At 38.4% G+C, this 23283-nt stretch overlaps 2 protein-coding genes across 2 annotated transcripts; both read left to right on the top strand.

Moving 5' to 3' along the window:
• On the top strand, window positions 1-7541 carry LOC103701820 (uncharacterized). Its single transcript, XM_008784010.5, has 4 exons — window positions 1-202; window positions 6442-6545; window positions 6983-7145; window positions 7228-7541. Exons 1-4 carry the CDS (start codon window positions 184-186, stop codon window positions 7263-7265), a joined length of 324 nt encoding a protein of 107 aa, XP_008782232.1. The 5' UTR covers window positions 1-183; the 3' UTR covers window positions 7266-7541.
• A 1437-nt stretch (window positions 7542-8978) lies between these two features.
• On the top strand, window positions 8979-16227 carry LOC120111902 (putative BOI-related E3 ubiquitin-protein ligase 2). The gene is made up of 4 exons (XM_039130084.2): window positions 8979-9155; window positions 9287-9372; window positions 9479-9777; window positions 15557-16227. The coding sequence occupies exons 1-4, from the start codon at window positions 9100-9102 to the stop codon at window positions 16082-16084; spliced, it is 969 nt and encodes a 322-aa protein (XP_038986012.2). The 5' UTR covers window positions 8979-9099; the 3' UTR covers window positions 16085-16227.
• The last annotated feature ends 7056 nt before the right edge of the window (window positions 16228-23283 follow it).

The following is a 23283-nucleotide window of genomic DNA, read 5'->3' as shown; positions in this document are numbered from 1 at the left end:
TCGGCGAACCGGGGTCAGGTTGGCCGGGCCGAGCTGGCCTTTCCTAAGTTTTCCCCCTTCCCGGGCGTGGAAGTTTTGCGAAGTCGTCGGTAATTAAAAGGGCCTCGGAGATCGACCCTTCCGCTAAATTCTCCGTTTCTTCCGCGGAAAAGACTTATCCGGAGACCTTGGGGAGAGCCAACCATGGCTTACGTCGAGAATGGTATGGTTTGTTTCTTCAAAAAGCTTCATTTTTGGCCAAATTGGTTTTCGGAAAATCGAATCTGACTTGTGATTCCCTACGGATTGCCACTACAATCATCAATTTCCATAGGAAATCTTGTTCCTGATGTAAATTTGGGTTTCTTTCGTTTTGATTGGGATAATTGTTCGCGAATTGCTTAATTCTTTTGTTGATCAACATCTTTGTTAGGGTTTGAGACCGATTTTTGCGATTCGGAGACTTGATTTTTGTGGATTTATATATATGTTTTCTTTTCTAAGTTTTTGGTGATGATGCTTCTTATCCGTCCATTGCTGGTGCCTTTAATCGTTATGATCATAAATCTGCACGGAGTTAGTGATGGTCGTTTTTGCTCGTATTGCGTTATTATTGAAAAATTTGTTCCCTCTAAATATGGACGGAGAATGATGGAAAAGGTTATGGTAATAGAAAGTTAGAAAACCCCATCTTGAAGATATGCTATTTGATTCTTTCATTGATTTTAATTCCACTTTCCAAGGGAACGTGCGATCGTTGTAAAAAAGAGATTGTAGATCTATTTTTTTGGTACATTGTTGATGTCTTGTTAGCCTCCCATGCTATATAGTGGTAACATCATGCTCGAGCCAGACAAAAGATTTACTGATGTTTTTCCCACATGTATATGCATGCAGATGCGGATTTGCATTTATAGTTTCATTGCATATTAAATTACAAGGTGATATGAATAATTAGTGTTGAAAGATGGTTTCTGCTCCTTTGGAAACTTAGGACCTGTAGGCATTTGTCTGGTTTTAGAAGTCATCCTTACATGTAAGGAACTTGTTCCCTGTGCCAGTGAGAGTTAAGGAAATGTGAAGTTGATCGGTTCTTTCAATTTCAAAAGTAAACCTCGCAATAGCACGTATCCTGTAGGATAGTGATTACGGGGGTCGGTCCATAGGGATTGAAGAATAAGTTATTTTTCTTTTAAAAATAAATCAAGAAGAAGGATTTGCTAACTTGATTTAACTAAATTAATCTATGAATACGAATTGAAATTTATCAAAGTAGATAGATCTAGGGTTTGGAATCCACCGCGTAGCATTGCATTAGGGACTGTGTTCTTAATTTTTATCTTTTGGAGAGGCATGCAAATTGGCTACAAGCCTTCTAAAATAAAAACATAAAGAGTGTTAGGAAGATCCATCTTCGGTGTAGCATGAAGTGTCTACCTAAGTATGCTAATCTAGGATGCAGCACACTTCATCTTCCTAGGCATGAATCATCTTAGACTACTTTAGCAAACATGATTAGTAACTAGCATGCTCAAAGTTTAAATATCATAAAGGAATATTTCATTGAAAATAAGAATTTAAACAAGCTCCAAAATAATAATAAAAATAAGAACTACAATGCCCTGATACATTGCTAGGGCTTCATCCAGCCCTAGACTAGGTGTTCAGCCGCGCATGGTGGCCGGATGTCCTTCCATCTTCAAATGAAAGCCTTCACCGCCCATTCTTCCAAAAATAACACAAACTATTCTCTTTCCCCCCTTTTTCTCTCTTTTTTTATTTCTTTTACTTTCTTTTCTCTCGGCTGGTGGCTTCTTCTCTTCACCGAAACAGGGGTCTCCCCTGTTTTTTTCTTCTCAACCGAGCTCCTCCTCCCACCGAACGCCTCAGCCCCTTTTATAGTGGATCAATGGCGTCAATCCGTGGAATGGCTGGATCTTGGGAGGGATCCGTGGAGCGCCGGAATGATTGTAGATGGCCGGAAATGAAGCTGGCCGCTAGATCGACGGGAGGTGGAGGGAAGAAGATGAGATGGCCGCGGGATCGATGGGAGGTTGATGCGGAGTGTCTGGATCTCGGAGAAGCCGGGGACTGAGCTGTAGATAAATGCCGAGCTGGGTTTCCGGCTGTTGGGAGCCGATCACGGCTTGGTGCTAGGGATGAATCCGGACGGAAAGACGTTGCAGGTGTTCGGGTGCTGGGCGATTGCTGGATCGGAGGCGTTACGATCGGAAGAAGAGGCGGGGGATCCGGTCGCTGGCTGCACCGCGTGGGACTCGTGGCCGGAACGGGCTGATTTGGAGGAATTGATTCTCGACGGTTGGACCGGCTCGTTGATTGCAGCGGAGGAGTGGTCGCCGGCGGAGCATCCGAGAATGAAGACGATGCCATAGTTGGATGCGGAAGACGCCCGGCTGATTTCCCTCTTGGATTTGGCACGCGGCTGATGGAAGATCGGGTTGGTTTGATGGAAGGAAATGAGTGAGGCGGGATCACGGAAAGGATTGGCAGCGGGAGGAAGAAGATAAACAGTGAGATTTATAATGTATATATATTATTATTTATTTATTTATTTATTTTACACTGTTCATATGAACAGTGTTTTCACGGGACACTGTTCATATGAACAGTGAATCCAGTAATTCTTTCCAAAATTATTTTTATTTATTTTATTATTTTTTTGTTTTAAAATTATAAATTTTATATGAAGGCACGCAAGGAATTGGTTGGGAATTGACTTTGGGTTTGAGGTGGATCATGATCGTTGATTTGCTTGAACTTACTCTCGAGCCCAATGTCGTTTAATTTTTGCTAAACTGCTTCAGACTGGACTCAACAGGGCTAAAAGCAGGATCGTGACTTAATAAGAGGGTTAATCAAATATTTTTCTATACAATTATAACTTTTAATCTAATCAAGACCAAAGCCCATTTAATTATAACCTTAGCCGGGTCAACACAATCTCCTTATATGTTTTTCTATAGTTTTCATTAAAGATTGCAATCAAGAGAGAGACAAGTTCAGAATCTGGTTTAAGAAAAGAATTATTTACCTCTTACCATAATTTAAATTTAATTCAATGTTTATTCAATTTCATGGTAAAATATGTATTTATCAGTTTAAAAACATTGATAAGTGCTATAGAAAGATAAATTATTAAGCACTTATCAGAAGCTGTGAAGTTTATTCGTTCTCGTCAATTTCTTAATACAATAAGCGATTTACCATTATATCGGATAAATTAAATGGTGAAATTGTGATTAATTTGTAATTGGATGGTCTGTGGATGTTGTCAAGGAATTCTGTCCTGTAATTGTTAGCAAACCAAAAAACTGAGATGAGTTATTTCATCGGCGGGGTGTCAGCTTAGTGGATAGAGGTTGCTATCAAAGCTCGGGACATTTTACAGCCTAGTTTCATTCTGGCATCATCATTTTAAATTCTTAACAGGCAACTTTGAGCCATTTAGAACCTTCCATTATTGGTCATGTAGTGTAAGCAAATGTAATGTGGAGCAGCCATCAAGATCCCCCTGGACATATGAAGAGTCTACATGGAAGAAAGAAAGTATGGTACGATATAGGGAACTACATTTATCATCGAGGAAATAAAGGTTTTCCAAGGGTCCAAATTGAAATTTAATTCATATATTAATCTTGCAAGTATTGTGAACTCTATTCTTCTCCGAGTATGCTTATGGGGGATTCAATGATTATGCAAATGGTCTTACTAAACTGGGTGGCAAGAAAAGGATATACTACTAGCAATTTCTTTCCATAATGAGGTATCATGGAACCACCTCTTTGATTGCTTTTCAGTCAGCTATATCATATGCTTAATCATTCTTCGAGTTATTTATTTTTTCATTTATGTATCGTATAATTTAGTTGCATTTTGTTCCTAGAAGTGGTTTGATGATAATGATCGCTTCAAGATTTGAAGATTCAGTTTTACTTTCAGTTTCAAAGAGTCAAGTGGGTTTCAATTTGGGTAATTTCAGCATTCTGGGTAATCTGAGCTCTAGTTTCAATAGTTTCATACAAGAAAAAATCCAAAAATTTAAAGATAAGTAAAACAAGAAATTGCAAAACAAACAACTAAACATATTAAATCAAATTTCATTTAAAATATATTGCATTGTCTGGGATCTTGTAGGCCTATTGTTTTGGTGGTTTCTTGTTGAAACAATATATGTATAGGATGAACATGTGCATGTACATATGTTTCTATTTTTTTTCCTAGCATAAAAGAATTATATTTTACATCATCCTCCATGACAATTTAGCATACATAAATCTAAATACTTTATAAATCTAAGCTCTAGGGTTGCCAAGCCAATGTCAAAAAGTACTTCCTCTAAATTACTCTGAAGCCCAAAGTTGCCAAAAAATAATCTAATGTGCATTCGGGTCCCACAGTGGTGGCTTTATCTTTGGTCATTGGAATGTCTTTGAATAGCTGTCTTGGTTGAGAGAAGTGGTACTCCTAGGGCAAGCTATCCACCTTGGAAAGGTGAAAGTTGGTGAATGGTGCATATCATGTAGAAGACAACCATAATGCCTATACGTCAGCCCTTCTGATTCAGAATACAACAAATCTGTAGCCCAACCTAGACCAAGTTCCATCTTCATTGATGCATCTGTTTTGCTTCTAGCTTTATACATGGGGTCTGATTTTCCTCTAGGTTTCTGTATAGGATGAAATAGGTTAGTCTGGTTTGTGGCTCTTTTAAGTAAGTTAAATTGTCATCAGTTTGATAGAGTACTAGTTCTGGATGACCAATCTATAGAAAACTGGTGATGTGGACAATGAAATAAAGCACACTGAATCTCTTGGATTGGCTGGCCATTCAGAGATGAGGCATCTAAGAAGGCTTTTAAGTAAGGAGTAATTCATTTATTTGTTTATTTTTTAATTAAGAACCAGGACGGGAGTAATCCTAGCCAAAATTGGGGTGAGGGTGGGGTTTGCATGCGGGTCCTTGGTACCAACTGCCAAAGACTTCATCAAGTGCACTAGTTGTCACCCTCCTGCCAACATAGTTAGACCTAAAATATTTCAATTTTGGCCCAGAACATGACTACATAATGGGAACTGATTTCTTCACGGGAAAATTTACCTTTAGATTTCAGTATAGATGATTTTTGCTATGTTATACAGGTATATTCTTTATAAATTAAAGATGGTTTAGTTTTCAGGAATGTCAGTGTTGAATAGGTTTGTGAGATCTGGGCACACATTGTACTGTTTCAATCTATAAACTTAAATGAATTAGATTGCTTATATAAATGGAACTATATCGACATTATATATACATGTGTGACTATGTACTGTGGATGAATGCATATGAACAAATTTAATGATAATTCGTATATATAAATAAAGTATAGGTTAAAACAAAAAACATCCACGCACCTATATACATATTTTTGTGTATATATAACTAGAATTCATACATATATGTAACTAAATATGTATACGAAAACATATACCATATAAAATATTCTCTTGCAATCTTTTTCTTGTATGACACATGTATAGTGATAAGGGAGCAAGAAACTTAGACTAGGCTTCAAGAAAAATTATAATGTTAAAATAATAAATTAAAGTAATCACAAAAAGACCTTTCATTCAACAATTGCAACTTCTAACTCCAATCTCGAGCAAGACAGATGGCTCAGGAAGCTCACGAAACTCCACCAGCCGAGCTAAAACAACAAAAATATATGTTATTATTTCTTTTATATTTATAATAAATCGAGTAAAAGTCAAATTCTAGTATTTTTTGCGAGAGACTTAATTGTTTATGTTTACAACAGTATAATTTAAGGTATATTTAAAAATCCAATTGTGAAAATGAAGTACTTGATCATAGAATGATTGAGTGAATTTGTGCTGAGTCCATGCCTAGGCGATCACCTAGGTGCCTAGGTGACCGCCTAGGCTATAGGCTAGTCTATCGCCTATAGTCGCCTCGGCTATTTGACAACTATGATTTGTAAGAGTTGAGTGTTTGTATCCTTATCATTGAAAAGCAATGTTTGAATATGGTGAATTACCTCTTGATTTCAATTTTCTTATCAGGGCTTGCATTTAGTTAATCCAACTTGTATTGTTGAGCCAATTAAAATATTAGAATGGTGGAGGCATGGATTTTTTTGTTATTTTATAAACAATTATTTGTGAACAAGACACTTTTGACAGTAATTAATTATTTTGTATTGTCATATAACATCACTTTTCTGTAACCATTATGTTCAACTGTGAACTATCTTTTCGAATGATATTGATATGATCTGTGTAAATATTTTACCAAAACATGGGAAGATTCTAGCCTCTTGAAGTGTGTAGTAAATATTTTTTTTTTAAAAAAAAAAACTGATGATGATGTGAAAAGTTTTTAAAATATGCATTGCTGGTCATTGTTATATAGCCTCAGATTGTTTTGCACATGTACTACAGGTGTTGTGAAACAAAAGCGGACTGTTTGGAGGTTGAGCATAATATCAGATTTCTTCTGGGCTATTGTGAATTTCATTGGTGTATTCTTTGTCACAATGTTCTCGGTATGTGCTTGATAAGCCTTGGTTCATGGTTCTTCTATCGTTCGAGTCATTAAATAGACCATCCTCTCTAAGGTTTGCCATCTCGATGCCGGATCCTATACTAGTACCATCCTATTATAGTGTCGGTACACAGTACGGTACAAGACGGCAAGGCGTACCGAGTGCTAGCATGCGGTACGGTACAAGACGATGAGGCGTACCAAATACTGGGATGATATGAGACTGTGTACTGGTTTGGTATCAATGTGGGACCGGCCAGTATGGCAAATCTTGATCCTCTCGGATTGAATTTTCATCCAAAAATTGACAAAAAAAAACCCTTCTTCCTTAACAAGTCAAAAGACTCAGAATTAGAATCATGATTGTTGGAAATCTTCCCTCTTCAATGGCTGGTTCGGCTTTACCTTTTTCTGATACGGATGCTTCTGGTCTTGCAGATGGAAAAATCAAATGAATACAAGAAAGGGTCAGGCTCTAGTAAGAAATGGGATGGTGGCCCTGGTGGAGGCCCTGGAGGTAGTCATGGAAGGGGTCCATATGGTGGTGGTGGTGGTCCTCGTGGGCCACGTACATTGGCTGATCTCAGATCAAATGATCATAGTGAGCCGATTGTTGTTATTGTTTACTACTAATTTTTTGTGCTTGTAATTCAAACCATGTGATCATCAACTTTGAATTTCAGGTTCTCTTCCTGCATGTGGATCCTGCTGTGGAGGCTAAATACAAGAGTACCTCTTTCTGGTTCATATGTCACCTGCTGAAATAGACTTTCTGCTTTGCTCTGTATCAAGACAATATGTTCGAAATGGCTCTGCTTGTCACGGCAACTTGTAATTCAGGCTGTGGTTATGTAGCATGTTATGGTTTTTGGTTTTATATGGAGTATTTCTAGTGTAAAATTCTAATACAACTCAGATCACGCAAAACAAGATTGATGTGTGGAAAATTTGACCTTGTCTGGAGTATTTCTACAATCCAATTCTACATTCATCTGGAGATTCCCTGAAAAGCACTAATGATGTGTGGAATAGAAGCTAGCTTTCCAACTGCCCAATTTTTCCCCCGGAGGTTGTGAATGCTACTTGTTGTGAACGATCAGCTGGTCCATTCTGTTACAGAGGGATTCTAACGTGTTAGGTTTCCCACATCATACATTCATTGTCCAACAGATTCCTTAATGGTATCAATTGTTTTAATTTTTAATTTAGTTAACAATTAACTGATACTGGATTCAACTCAGCCCTGAGGAGGTAAATTACTAGCATTTGTCTTTCACATAATAGTGGATGAGGCTCTGTGGTTGAATCAATAGTTGGACATTGGTAATAATATTTGATATCAGGATGGGTCATTGATTTTGTTATCAACTGGAAGTCTTCAGATTCAAGGCTGTGATAGGAAAAGCGTTCAAGAAATACTCCATGATAGCTCGAGTTGTTCGAATCATCCATTGTTTCTGAGGAATGTGAGCTGTTTATACTTTTTTGTGTCTGTTTATTATCTTTTGTTCCTCCCCAACTACGATTATACGTCAACTATTTAACAACTTCATCACCCCTTTCTAAAAGATGAATTATTAAGTTGAAGTATGCATGGCAGCATTCTTTCCTCGATCATTGGGTGTGTTTTTTTATGTGATGGATGTCTTTGTTCTTGTTCTGATTATATTCTTAGGCGTTTCAATATTTGCAGCTAGTTTATGCCTGCTTGATTGAAACTGCCTGCAGTACTTTGTATGGCCATAAACTCATCAGTTCAATAACTGACAGAGATTGATGAGATTGTTGGGGCACACAAGGAAAAAGCAGTGTGAAAGAATTGAAACCATTGAAAAATTCGACAATTTGGGAGTGATCCCAAATTCAGAAAAAAAAATAGAACAGTTCGTCGGATAGCCCAAAGAACTCAAACTAATATCTTTTAAACTAAAGTTTTTTGAAGTATTTATATATAAATTCATGTTAAAACAAGTATGGAAGAAGCAAGTAATGAAAACAGCAAAAAAAAAAAAAAAAGAAAAAAAGAACACCCTTTGTAACAGCATGAAATTTCTTTAAATAGTTGCAAACATTTTGTCAAGAAATATTGTAATATATTAATATTGAAATTTTTTTAGATATTTGGAGTATTCTTAATTGATTTGTTTGTGGAGAGAAATTTAGAGAATCAATTATGCAAGGAAAATGTGACGATAATTTTTTTTTTTTTTTGGCAAATGTTGTTCCTATCATGAAAGCTAGGTAAAATGAATTATTAGATGAAAGCGTCAAAATATACGACAAACTAAGGATTGTCCCCACGGCTTCCCCATACAAATTAAGCATCCAGATGCTTGTCAGCCGTCCAAATTGGATACGTGGGCCCCACATCTGCAGCCTTTTCACCCCGCAATCACGCACAACGCGCTTACGAACACCGCATGTTTGCTGTCCGAACCATACAGCTCCTTCCTCATCCTATTTAGATTCCAATTCCTCACTCTCTCTCTCTCTCTCTCTCTCTCTCACCCCCGCCCCTCCCCTACCCCCTCCGCGGCTCTCCGCGTTCTCTGGCCATGGCTTTCTTCACCCAGCAGCATCACCTCCAGCAGCCGCCGCTCAATCCCTACAGGTATAATGTAATCCTCCCAAATTTCAAAACTCTATCTCCTCTCCCATCTCGCTTCCTCCCCTTTTCTCTTTCTATTCTGCCGTTCCCTCTCTTTTTCTCAAGAAACCTAACCAATCCGTGGAATAAAGCAGGAATTTTGCGCCTGCCGATGGCCAGACCACCGCACCGATCGCCTTCTTGTGCCCCACGAGCCGTCCCGATCAATCCCAACCTCCCTGTAATGTCTCTCCCCTGATCCCGCCATTTCCCCCAATCGCTAGGGTTTCGATTCATCCACGTTTTCCTACTGGCCTGAGTCTTTCTTAAAAATCTTATTTTTGTAGTCGTTCATGTCATGGGACTCGCCCCGGGCCCCGTTCCGACGGCTGATGGGGGATCGAACTGGTGGGAGCCGAGGAGGAAAAAGGTCAAGGAGCAGGACCTCCTGGAGAACTCGCAGATATCGTCCATCGATTTCCTGCAGACCGGGTCGGTGTCCACTGGGTTGGGGTTGTCATTGGATGATCGGAGGGTGGCGGCTTCCTCTGGGGATTCACCGCTGCTCCTTCCTATGATTGATGAGGACATTAATCGAGAGATTGAGAGGGTGGACGCCGAGATGGACCGCTTCATCAAGATCGAGGTTAGCGTGCTTCTACGGCTCTGTGATATTGAAAGTCCTCTCTAGTTTTCTGTTGCTATTTTTTCATTAACACTTATGAAGATAAAACTAAACTGAAGGATATTGTCTTGTGTTGTGATGGGCTTCCTCTCTTAAGTTAAATTTATATGTTTTGTTTGCTGTGGTTTGACATAAAGTTTGCTTCTTCTTTACAACCCCCCCGCCCCCCCCTCCCCCTTTTTCGAATACTAGGAGGGAAAAGCTTGCTTCTTTTTGAGAGAATTGGGAGAAAGTTGATTCAATCGCCTCTATCCAGTTATTATGATTACATATTATTTTCTTCCAAGTATTCTTTCTTGCTTATTGGATGTGCTGTCCACTTTGTGTTGTTTGTATGCTTACTTTGAGTCCATACAAAACACAAAAGGTGGTCTAATAGGAGTAGTGGGTCCAAAACTGTGATGTCTTAAGCAATAAAACCCACAACAGAATGAGGAAAACTGAGAAAACAAATCTGTATTGTTTATCCCATGAACTTGGAATATTACTATGCTCTTCATGCAAGAATCAAGTACAAAAGGGAAAGTGAACCTTCTTGGGCCAAACCCATAATGAATGCGATTAAGATAAGGCTCTGGTCTTGTTCTGTACCAAACATGCATGACAAACTTTCTCCTTGAACAGGTATTGAAAGACTTGTATGTGGGAAACTTCTTCCAGCATGTTGTTTTATCTATAAGCATCAAATCATTCTCCTTCTAACCATCATTAGATATGTTTTATGCATTCTATTTGAGATGTTTTATACATTCTATTTAAGATGCTAATCCTCTTTGTCAGGCTTGATTATGTTTACACTTTGCTTTGGGGGTAGCCAAATGTTTTCTTTAGACCATTTCCAAATTGCGGTCTTGCTTCTCCTACTTTTGTTCTTTATTCCACTTTTAATTGTGAATGACATTAATGTTATTGCTGATGGAAATCCAAGACTGATCATCCAATGGAGAAGTGGAATGACAAGGGGACACATGCCTTCAATTTAAGATCCCATCATCTTTGGTCATATTTAAGAGTGTCAGCAAGTCTTTTGTGATTTGAGATCCTCTTGAGGAAGTGGTTGAAGTTTGTTTAGACAACAAAGTTAATTATCGTAAGGTGGCAACATAAGTTAGACAAATACAAGGATCACAAACATTGTTGATTAGATTAATGAAATTATAATCTCTCAAACCTACTTAAAAGGGTGGAAGATATTCAGAGCCTGCTCTATACATTGATAACTCAAATGGATCATGGCTTTCAAGAAGATCTTTTCAATTCTTCAAAATCTTGCTCTCCAAATAATAATCTTTAATGGTATCATTAGAAGTATGGTATGATCAACCTACAATGGTCGACTATTTTATAAGGGCATTGCAGAGAAGTAGATACATATATGGGATAGTAAATAGTATAATCCAAAACAGTGCAATTGGAGGTTGCCAAGTTCGATAAGGGGTTGATTCCATCGATAACCTTTGATTAGATAATGGAAGTGATGGATTATTTTAATAGGTAATACATGGCTAAATTAAAATGGTGAAATCTGTCAAGACTAAGTTGAAGGAAGCAAAATGCCTATTGGTGTAGTGAAGAAATAGTAGCATGAAATGGGACAAGCACCAATTGAGATGTCAATGTACAAAAATGTCCAAGAAAGAACATAGTTCTCTTTGTCTATTACAAATAGACTGGAAATGTACTTGGGCCAGCCTAAGGCCTGTCGGGTTGGGCCCACCTTGGGTCAAGCTAGGTTGGTCTCCAATTGGGCTTTGGGTCTGGCTCGAGGAAGTTCAAGTTGAGTTTGAGCCTAAAAACTGATCGAATTTTTGGCTAGGCTCAAGTCATCACTTGTCCCAGCCTAGGCTCGGCTCGAGCCAGCCGATTCCTATCTTCTCTCTCCTTACCTTTGTCCATTCCCTTCTCTCAATCTCCTAATCTCTTTCTCTCACCTTTCTCTCTTTCTCTTCCTCTCTCCTAATCTCTCGATCCTTTATATATCCTCTCTCTCGATCTCCCGATCTTTCTCTCTCGCCTCTCTCCTCTCTCGATCTCAAGTTCTCTCTCTCTCCCCTTACCTTCGCAGTTCCACCCATTCCCCACATTGTCAATGTTGGTCCCATCTGCCTTTACTCCCCCACCCTCTCCCGCTTCCTGTCCATTCTCTACCCCCACTCACCCTTCTCTTCCTCTCCTACCTCTTCATTGCCGCTCGCCTTGACACCCCCCCAAGGGCTTCAGCCTCTATTATCAAGGCCAACCCCGTCTTCGAATTTCTTAGCTAGGATTGGATCCTCTTTATCAGGTTCGAGCTCGGGTCCAATTCAAGTTAGGCTCGTTTGGGCTTCCAGCCAAGCTTGAATTTAAGCTCGAACCTAATTTTGGAAAAGGTTTTCTGGCCTTTGCCTAGTTCGCAGCCTGAATAATTATTTCAGGCTCAGCTCGAGCTACATAGAAACATGACCCAGTTTGGCCCGACCCAACCCTAATTACGAGAAAACCTCTTACAAGTTTTTTTCCCTTCAAGAATGGAATGTAGCCACTGAGGTGGTAGCTCAGTGGAACGGGGCCTTACTTCCAACCAAGTGGTTTCGAGTTCGAAACGCGCGGGCGTCGATTAAATTATGGAGATCGGATGTTCCCTGCTCGGACACAGGGTTTGGAAGGGCTACTGGTCTGCTGGTAGCCTCGGTAGTGCCAGGTGTGACGTACTCACACAGAGGATTCGTGCCGGAGCCCAGAGGGATATCCGAGTCGGGCCCACGGGTGGGGAGGGTATGAATAAAACCGGCCGGAGTGCCCAACACACGGTCATTTCTGCCCACATCGAACATTCTCCTGGCGGGGTGGGAGCTCAATGGGGGCTGCTATGCGGGGGTGGGCTCGTCCCTGCCTTCCCCCTTCCCTTTTTGATTTAGCAAAAAAAAAAAAAAAAAAGAGTGGAATGTATAGATGGATGATTACATAAAAGAATTCCATGAATTTAATATTTGATCTCATGCACAAGATGCTTAGTAAACAACAAGATATAGAATGTGATTGTGTGCATGCGATAATGTTATGTGTGGGGGATCGGGAAAAAGTCATATCTGTTAGCCCCTACAGTTAAGGGTTATTTTGATGTGTTGAGTACTTAGACGAGTTTGCAAGTAATGTGGTCCATGGTTGCTAAACATGTATGTTACTTGGAATTTGGTAAGGGTGTCGCATTTATCATAGTGCACTATCGAATTTTGTTGTCAAACTGGCTGGGTGTCCATGTAGAAGAAATGCCTAGGTATTTAGGTGGGTAGTTAGAGTTAAAATTATGTAATAACTTATTGTAATGTTTAGCTTCACATATAAATTCAAAGAAGAGCTTTTGGATAAGGAGAACAACTCGGAGGAAGATGAATTCTTAAGGGAAAACAAAAGAATAAGAGGCAGAGTATGAAGTTGGAGAAAACAAAAGTAAAACAAAGGATAGACCTGGAGTATAAAGAAATGGTCTTACCTTTCTTCCTGGAGGTTGATCATCATGATTTCCAAAAAAAAAAAAAAAGGAGGAATATTGTGGTCAATAATTGATACGCACTCTCTCTTTTGTTTGCCCTCTCCCATCTACCCTATCTCATGTGTCTTGAGAGCCTCTGTTGCTTCCTCATTGTCAATGGTGACAAAGAGTATTTGATAAGTGGCTCATGCAATTGATCCAAGATGTAGGAACATTGATGGATAATTTTGATAGCTTTCTGTGTCCCCTTGATGTATAGGTGGGAGATTACCAAAATGTATCATTTCTACATTTTAGGCCATGGTCAAGTAGATTTCATATTTCCATTTTAAAAGGCTGTTGTTGGTTTTGCATGAAAAACATTTGGGACAATACTCTTAAACGCGTTTTAACTTTACTCTTTACCCATGCAACTTTGCAATTGTAAGGTGCAACATGTGGATTTATTTTTTATAAATTATCATGATTTGAAAGGGCTAAAATGGGTTCGGGGATGTCTTTATTGTCGTCTAGTCATAATTTTGTTTTAATGGCTGTGGATAGTTTTGCTAAGTGAATGCTAAAGATTAGGTCTAGTTTTCTTAGAGCATAAATCACTAGACTTCTATATGAAGGGGTAGGGACATCTGCAAGTCTGCAACAGGTCATATATACACGAAAAAGAAAAATTAATAACTTATTATTTTATATCTATACTCTTCCCCTTTTGTTTTATTTTGGGGCTTGTGGATTTACTTTGGATCATGGAATAGATCCCATTCAAACTTTTTTTTCTCAAAGTATGACAGTAGTATAGCTGGTGTGTGTGTGTGTGTATCTTGGGTTGAACAAGTCAGCCCATTCAAAGCATCACCTATCAATAATCATGGGTTAGGTGAGGTTTGGTTCCAAAACATTACAAAACCCATTCTACATCGTTGAATTAGACAATTTGATCAGTCAAACCAGTCAAATAGTTTCAGTTCAACTCCTGGTTGGGTTAAAAAAATAAAAATAAACTCTAGAAAAACCCCACTTTCCCCATAGCTTTTTGCTCATACTTCTTCCATTGATTCATTATGGCATTTTCTCTTGAGCCATCTGCTTTGGTGATGCTCTGCTTGCAATGCCTGTTGCTATCTCAAAAAGCAGCCAGCTCATTGGAGTCATGACAATGATACTCTCATGGCTACAGCCCTTTCATTTCATATCCATATGTCTGCTGGGCATTGGAGAGTGCCAGCCACCAGACAACATGGGTTGAGGGAGGAGGAATGTAGATCTAAGGCGGTAAATTGAAGGAGAATGGAAGTAGATTAATGCTTTCTTGTTCTCTTCCTCCTCTTCTCTTCTGGTTCGAAAGCAATTAGGGCTAGAAACATATAGAAAAATCAATTAACGCAATTTAACTTCCAGCAGCGCACTACCCACACTAAGATGCTTCAAGCCCTGCCTAAGGATGTCAACGCCTTGCAGACAAGCTTGTCAATTTTTTCAAGGGGCCCAACTCATCATCCTAACCCAGAATAATAATAATCATAGTCATGAGTCAGCTAGCTGACATTCCTTGCATGAACTACCATTAAATAACCCCCCTCTTCCCCCCCCCCAGGTGCTGCTGTAATTGCAAAAATAGTGTTCAGAGAGGCAGGTCAAAGGGTCAACCTGCCCAACTTGTCACCCAACGCATAATACAAAGGTCATGTTTAAACCCGGAATCCCTGAACCACTCAGCCCATCCAAGTTGTCTGCATTGAGTAAAATTTGTTTTCTGAAAAATTAATGAACTATTGGTCTTTTCTTGTATACTGACATTATTCATGTCTAGTTTATTGTGCTAGATTCATTTGTTAATGCATGACTAGGATGTAATAAATTGAACTCCTTGATTTTATTGTTCTCAATTCTGCTTAAGATGGAGATAAATTTTCTGTAATTAAAGCTTCTTTTAGAGGGCATTTAGTGAACAATTTGCCTTTTCTTGCACACCGACATTATTTGCATTCATTTTCTTAGGCTAAACTGATTTGTTAGTCTTGCTTGCTAAGGATTTGATGAAAAAAAGTAAAAAACTCCTTGTTTTTATTGTTTCCGTTCCTACCTATGTTGGGGATAAAATTTTCTATAATTTTATGCTATCTTGAAAGGGCATACCATTTTCCTGCTGCTGCGTACAGTAATCATCCCAACTTTCACTATATCTTGTTCTTGGAAATAGTTTTCCTGCAGAGGTAGTTCTTAAACATGGACAGAAGAAACTGGTACTTATTTTTCTCATATGTGGCATAGGTTGAACGTCTGAGGCAATTGATATTGGAAAAGCTTCAGGCAAAACAATTCCAGTCATTGGCTAATGTTGAGGACAACATCCTCAGGAAAATACGCGAAAAAGAAGCAGAAGTCGAGGAGATTAATAAGAGGAACATGGAGCTTGAGGAACAGATGAAACAGTTAGCCATGGAAATTGGCACATGGCAGCATCGTGCTAAGTACAACGAGAATACGATTTCTCACCTCAAGTATAGTCTCGATCAGGTGTATGCCCAGAGCAGGGATAACAAAGAAGGGTGCGGCGATAGTGAGGTAGATGACACAGCCTCTTGCTGCAATGGTCGGGTCGTCAATTTTCAGCTTATGTGCAAGGAGAACAAGGATTTGAAGGAGTCGATGGCTTGTAAGATATGCAAAGGCAATGAAGCATGCATGCTTTTGTTGCCCTGCCGACATCTTTGCCTGTGCAAGGAGTGCGAGAGTAGGCTCAGTTTCTGCCCTCTGTGTCAGTCCTCAAAGCTTCTAGGCATGGAGATTTATATGTAATGATATATTGTTGTGATGGAACTCCATTTCATCCATTAGCTTTACCGTTAATCATCATTGACTGGTTGCTGTGAATATCTCTGAGACTTAAATTAAAGAACTTTCAATGAATATGCAATACATTCACCATTCTTGGACTTCAATGCCATACTGTAATGTGTTTTTGATGTGCCATTGTAGTCCAACTTTCCCATAATCTGTTTGTTTCATTTTGGCTTCCAATAATTATTTTCAAGCCTTCGCTTTCTGTTTTAGTTTGAAATTCTATATTCGAAAAAATGTTTACATATACCTGCTATCATGGGTCCAAACTCATGTATATTTGAAGCATCCTTTACCTAATCCTAAATTTGTTGCATGTCAATACTATAGTTGCCGCATGAGGCCCAAAGTACTGCATAAAATTTTAAGAGACAGAGAGCATAGTGCCACCATTTTATTTTATTTTTTTATTTTATAATTTTTGGCTACTAAGACGGGTAGATCATACTAGACGACTATGGATGCACCTAATAAAATCAAAAAATAAAAAACTTCGGAGTGCCACGGGCAGCTCTCCATCTTGAGCCTACAGAGTATTGCCAAAGTGATTGGCTACATAATCAGCCATCCAGTCTGCAGCTCTATTGGCTTCACGGAAAATATGCTTGGCCTGCAAGGCTCCTCCATCTCTCACCAATACCGAGATGTCTCGGAGCAAAGGGTGGACGCAACCATTACCTCTTGGGCCCTTCGGATCCAACTGATGGCCGTGGCCGAGTTCCCTCTAGCATAGTGCCACCTTAGGTAGCGTAAAGTATTTGTTTTTGAATCTTGAGACCAACAAAATTCCATCTTGCGCCAAGCAATGGTACTGGAAATGATGTTGCCAAGCAACAAAATTCCATCAAGTTCAGTTGGTCACGGAACAAATCTGCAAATGCTAATCTCTCACGAAACTTATGAAATGGTGTCAAGCCCCTTGACTCTCACCCACTAGTTTTCCTTCCCATCGCCCACCTAAAACAAATCTTGCAGACTAGCTGGTGAAAGAGCAAGATGACATCATCCCCTCATCTGCCACAAATTCAACAAAATCTGAGAAATTTGATTAGTTAGCCAACCAGAAAGTGGAGGAATCTGAAATAAATTCTCCCACTGACCCCATCTTCTAAAAGCAACCTAGTCATCTTCCAACCCAAAGCTTAACCATATACTATAACAACTTGCCTTCTATGCTATCAGCAAAAAGTATCTCTTTGTGTAGCATTGTCACCTACCCATGATACATGTGCCAAATTTGGGAAGAATGACATGGAAATCCTTGATAAACCGGACAATCGTGGCATATTTGTACTTCATAAATCTTTATGCATGCTTGTATATATGTAAATAATGTATAAGACTGCTTACCAATAAAATCATGTATATGACTAGCTAAAAAAAAATGCAGATTCATTTGAAATTAGGTCGGCACATCAAAATCGCGATACCCATCTTAGTTGCACAACGTGCCACTGCAGAAAATTTCTTTTCAAGTTTACATGCAAATTTATTCGGTGAAGCAACCAATATATGAGCAACAATTAATCGGCGCCATGATAGATGAAGGTCATATGTGTGATGAATCAAACAAGTTTATAAAATGCTACTATTGGTATTAGGCACCACATGCACTCTTGAGTGACCTTCACACTGATGTAAACTTATTTACATCGTACTTACTAGCCATGCTTATTTTACTCAACCTAATTGCTTTCCCAAAGTAAGTTCTTGTGGAACCAACTTTCCAAAAGAAACTTGTTTAGCATCATTAATAAGATCAGCCTTACATATTCTCCCGACATGGATATGGATATGAGAATCGTAGTCAAACTCGTATCCAAGTATCTAACTCGGCAGGAGGGGGAAAAGGAGATACGAGAATAAGTAAGAAAAATTATATTTTAAGATACTTCCTAATTAACTTAAGGATACATGTTTTTCACTTATACTTCCTAATTAACTTAAGGATATGAGAAAAAAAAGTAATATTCTGCAGACTAATTTCAATAGCAACATCCTTGACGAATCACTAAAAAGAATAAATACCCACTTTAATATGAAAATAGAGGATTAAACTCATTAATAGAAAAGTTCAACTCTCCATAAATCTCATAAGTGACAATAATAGAACTTCATAAGTATACAGGTGTATGATAAGTATCTGACACAAACATTTAAGAAACTTATCATTAATAGCGTTAATAAGCACTTAAGCAAAACCTTCCATTGCTCACTGTCATTTTTTTATTCAATTCTTGTTTTAATTGCTCTAGCAGCTGCCATCCACAAAGCAAGAAAAAACTAACAGCATTATCAAAATCTTATGAAGTATTTTCTTCCCTTGACCCCTCATATTCCGACATCGTTAGGTTTCTTTACTGCAATTTCATTCCAGCGAAGTTACTGAATGTGTGCACACTAAATGACATCAAACATCAAGATTTCCAGCAATGCTCAACACAGAAAACTAGCAAAATGAAACCGTCCATACTTCACAACAGGGTCTAGCTATATAGAAAAACAAACAGCCTGTTCTACTGAACTAGAACAGCCAACAAGGCCCTCATGAAAAAGTTTTGGGATTGACACCTTGTGCTTGATGCCCAAGCCTTGGCGTGCCAAGGGACCTAAACTCTAATGTCTACATGCAACATTACCGTCAAGGAATCCACAACAACCGATATTAGTTTGAGCATACAAAAATCAACTTGCACGCACTAATCCAAAGTAATAAATCATATACAAATAGAACTTTAGAATGATTTTGTAATTAAACATTTTGAGAATTACAGAGTAACAGTAGTCACCTTAATATATTTTAGTCATTCTCAAGCACTAGAATTACTACGACTGTGCGCTAAACAAAGGAAGGAAAGAAAAGAGCTGATCTACGTGAACAGACATATCGTTTACAAGGATATTGAGTTGCTAATCAGACATGTTGGCATAAGATCTGATCTTCGACAACTACATGCTCTTAGAATGTAAATTAAAGCATGTGCACTTATCTTCCATGACTTCGGACTCACTTCCATACTCTTTGAACCTGTATTCCTCCTGCTTGCAAGCCGATGGCACCGATGGCACTGTAACAACGATTGCTCAAGCTGAAACGATGCTTTGTCTCCTTGCATCTAGACCATATGATCAGGTATCGACATATCGAGCAGGTGTGCCGGCCATGACAAACAGCATGAAGACATGAAAACATCTGCATGCATGTGCATGCATGCACAAAGTGAGAGGGAACATATTATATTTTTTATGTGGTGTGAAACCAAAAGGTGGCAATCGGATATCATATGGAAACTATATGGCACACAGTATATCTCCAGACTACTAGCAAACTATTGAATGATTAAACTATGCTGCAATGGTCACAGAACCAATACCAAATGGTTTTATGGAAAGCAGAAGTCGACAGAGAGCAGTAATAGCTTACAGGAAAAGAGATGCAACCAGAAGAAAAAAAAAGCTGGCGGTGTACTTGGTGACAAGAGCAACACGAACGTTTGAAGCCAGCATCCCAAAGAACCGCGGCCTTTTGGTGCCACTGTTCCTCATGCCGCTGGGTAACATGAAAAAAGATGCCTTCAGAGGTTGATGCATAGCATGCAACAAAAATGTAAAAGCTTTTACAAATCCAAAAAGATGATATAAATGAAGAGGGGGGTGGGTTGGGGAGGGAGGGAGAGAGGTGGGGGACCAACTTCAGCCTTGGCTACTTCAAGTCCCGATGGGAGGAGGGAAAGAGAACAGGCCACACAGTATTTTTCTTTTGCAGCTTACTTCCTAGGGTTACAGTTACTTTATGGCTTTCTTTTATTTCCTTTTCAGGCGTGTATATTATATGGGGTGGAGGAGGAGAGGATAAGCTGTGAAAGTGATGGGGAGGGGGAAGAAAATGAATAAATTAAGTAAGGGCAAGGGCGAAGTTGGAATCCATGAATCCATCCAATCCGTGGTTCTGGGTAGCAGAGAACATGTCTCTTTATGGATGCCATGTTACCCATTCGATCAATTAATGGATAGGAGAAGAGGCTCATCAAGAGGGGAAATAGGTGTCTGTCTGAAGGCCGGGAGGATCAAGGGTTTCTCTTTGGGATTGAAGTGTGGAGAAAAGCGCAGCAACAGCACCATCGTCCTACCTAACAACTGCTACGCATTGGATGCTGCACCAAGCTTACTAGTCCACTCCTTGCTCTTTGTAATTTAGTGCTACGTTTCATCGATATTATTACTACATTACACGGAAAGAAAGAGACAACTCTCTCTCTCTCTCTCTCTCTCTCTCTCTCTCTCTCTCTCTCTCTCGGAAAGAGACTTAAAATTCACATGCATGGGAGCACTTGCATGGATGAACGCATGAATGCATAATTGCACTTGACCACTCACAATCTCATCAGACTATCCTTAGGTCGATGGAAATGTTAAATATATTATCTGCAATAGGAAACACCATGAGAAAGTCATTTTCTCTGTTTTCTTCTTTTAATGAGTGGAAAATTCAAATCATTTTAACCATCAAAAATTAAATGATTTATTCCTTAAGTTTGCCTAGTTTCCTTCTCACTATAGGATAAATAATGGATCATCAATTTGTGATACCTCATTTCCTTTATTCTTGCATCGTGAAGTCATTTAAAGGAGCAGATTACCGATACACAACAACAAACTTACGATGATAATCAGACAGAAGTTACCCCCGTTAAATTATGAAATGTAAGCTGCAGGAACAAATTCTCCAATGATGATAAACAAAATAGCTAGAGCCCGTGGTGTCACCCCTCTTCGTTTGGGAGGAGGATCCGTGCATGTTTGAAGCTTGGGAGGTGCTCCCTGAAGTGTTTGACATATGTTATTCGTCCATCATTTCCGTTTGAGTGATCGAAAAGTCTCCTTCCATTATTCTAAAATAAAACGAAAAGTCTCTTTATGGATTTGATTTGCCTCTTAGATTGTTCTTCTCTTCTATCCAGTCTTCAAAATGAGAGAGAGAGAGAGAGAGAGAGAGAGAGAGCAGGAAATTTCTTTTAGCCATAAATCTTCGACGTAAATTGGATTTCGATCTGTCTTATCTCTTACATCCATAGTCTCTGTCATGCTGGCTTAAAGCGTATACATTGCATAGCATATGAACAATATTCTACAATTCATTGCAAGGCATAATGCTAACATTGTCCATATATAGGAAATGAAAGCAAAATTCTTCTTCACAAAAATAGAAAGAACATGGGAACATGCAGTACAAGAAAATCAGTCAGTGCCGATACTTTTTATTGTATATACCAATACTTATAAGCATCGTTAGTTTTATTCCCAACACTTTATAAAACATTGCAAAAGCATCAGCAATATGTGCGTTGAAAATTAATTTGCCGACACTAATCGCCGATGCCATTAGCAATGCTTATAAGCGTCGCTAATTAGCGACGCTTTTTTTAGCAATGCTTATAAGCGTCCCTAATTAGCGACGCTAAAAAGCGTCGCTAATATTTATTATAACGATGCTTTAAGCGTCGTAAGAGTTTTTTTTTGAAAAAATTATTTTAAAAAATTTAAAACTTTGTACACATATATACACCAAACACATACGTAACAAAAGTCATATTATTATATATGTCGTAATCAAATAGATTATTCGAAATATTCATATTGTCAAATATGATTACATTTATATTGTCAATTTACATTTACAATGTGCTTTGAAAAACATAAAAAATATACATATAAAACTCCTAAATAAATAGTCTAAGAGCTATTAGGCGTTGATGGCTTCATCATCATCTCTACAAATAGAGAAAGTATCAGAAACCTACAAGAAAAAGATAAAAATTTTAGAAGTTAAGAATATGAATATCATTATGCTAATACAAAAATACATGATAATTATGTAAAAATACTCAAATGGATGTAGTTACTTATCTTAAGAGGGACAAACCTATGCAACATAGATGCAATCCAGTCAAGTTGAGCCCTCAAAGATTATATTTCTGTTTGATGGCTCTGCTCCATCTCCTCCATCGTCGTCTTCAGATTATAAAACTCTACAGTGCTACTATTTTGTCTGGCATCTTGGATATATCTGCAGCTCACCACAGACAACTAAGTGGGGGTAACTCCAACACCATAATCTTTCACTCGATTATAACGCTCTGGGCCTATCAATTCGGTGAGCATATGAGCTTTTTTTTCATAAGGTAAATCAAAGAAAATGCTCCTCACAAAAAAGACATGCAATATGTCCCTTAGTGCTCCAACCAAATAATTTAGCATGTGCTTAAAAATCATTTGATAGTCCAGATAAAAGCTACCTGCAATTTGAATGTTTTGCCTACAAAAACATCAAATGCATCGATACCCTCTCATAAATATTTTAATTTCTCTATTAAAGGCTACAGAAAAAATATTAATATCATTACGTAAGCCTTTCTAACCTGGTTAACATTGACAAAATGAATGAAGACTATTTCATACACATCCATGGTGGCAAATTATATGGAATTAAAATAACCAACCAAAGATTGTATGTAGAACTCATCGTTCGGAATAGATTGAACCTATTAGTATCTAAACCCAGTCTAACACTGCGAACAAGTAAATTCGTGATGTCTATCATCAAATATTTTCCATGCAAAACTATTTGTTGGGTTTTTTAACATTCCATCCTTTGTACGACCTTCATCATACCATCTCATCGAGAAAGCTATCTTCAGTGATGCATACATTCTTTTCAATCTAGTTATGAGAGAAACACATGGCAAAATTTTGGCCCTTTTTTTAGTTTATGCAGCATCCACTTCATTCAACAATTCATGCTCGTCTTCTTTGTATTTTTTCCATCATGAAGATCCACATTTCGGCACAACTCTTGGTTAACATTTTTACCACGGTATAAAATACAGTCATCGAATAACTGTGTATCTTCTCGTATCCAAGATCCAATTCTTTTACTATTTTCTTGGCTTCATAAGAAGATGATGGCAAAGTAATACCTTGCAGAAATGTATCCTTTAATAATTAAAGCAGCATAGTGAAAGGCTTGTTAGACTACCCATTCAAATATTTTAAATAAAATGAATGCACAAGAAAAGAAATCTTCTTAATTTTTTACAATCCGGATATAGTTCTTGATCACAATCTTTCACCAAGTTACGATACCGAGCTGTGTCATC

The sequence above is a fragment of the Phoenix dactylifera genome, chromosome 12 (genome assembly GCF_051530095.1).
Source record: "Phoenix dactylifera cultivar Ajwa chromosome 12, Ajwa_hap1_PhDact_Kaust_v1.1, whole genome shotgun sequence".
NCBI lineage: Eukaryota > Viridiplantae > Streptophyta > Magnoliopsida > Arecales > Arecaceae > Phoenix > Phoenix dactylifera.
This window is presented reverse-complemented; position numbering and strand designations above follow the sequence as displayed.

Excerpts from the sequence above, each read along its gene's own strand:
- LOC103701820 (XM_008784010.5), top strand. Across the intron at positions 6,546-6,982 it reads TCTTTGTCACAATGTTCTCG|ATGGAAAAATCAAATGAATA; the intron begins GTATGTGCTTGA and ends CTGGTCTTGCAG. Across the intron at positions 7,146-7,227 it reads TCTCAGATCAAATGATCATA|GTTCTCTTCCTGCATGTGGA; the intron begins GTGAGCCGATTG and ends TTTGAATTTCAG.
- LOC120111902 (XM_039130084.2), top strand. The coding sequence starts at position 9,100 with ATGGCTTTCTTCACCCAGCAGCATCACCTCCAGCAGCCGCCGCTCAAT. Across the intron at positions 9,156-9,286 it reads CCGCCGCTCAATCCCTACAG|GAATTTTGCGCCTGCCGATG; the intron begins GTATAATGTAAT and ends GGAATAAAGCAG. Across the intron at positions 9,373-9,478 it reads CGATCAATCCCAACCTCCCT|TCGTTCATGTCATGGGACTC; the intron begins GTAATGTCTCTC and ends TTATTTTTGTAG.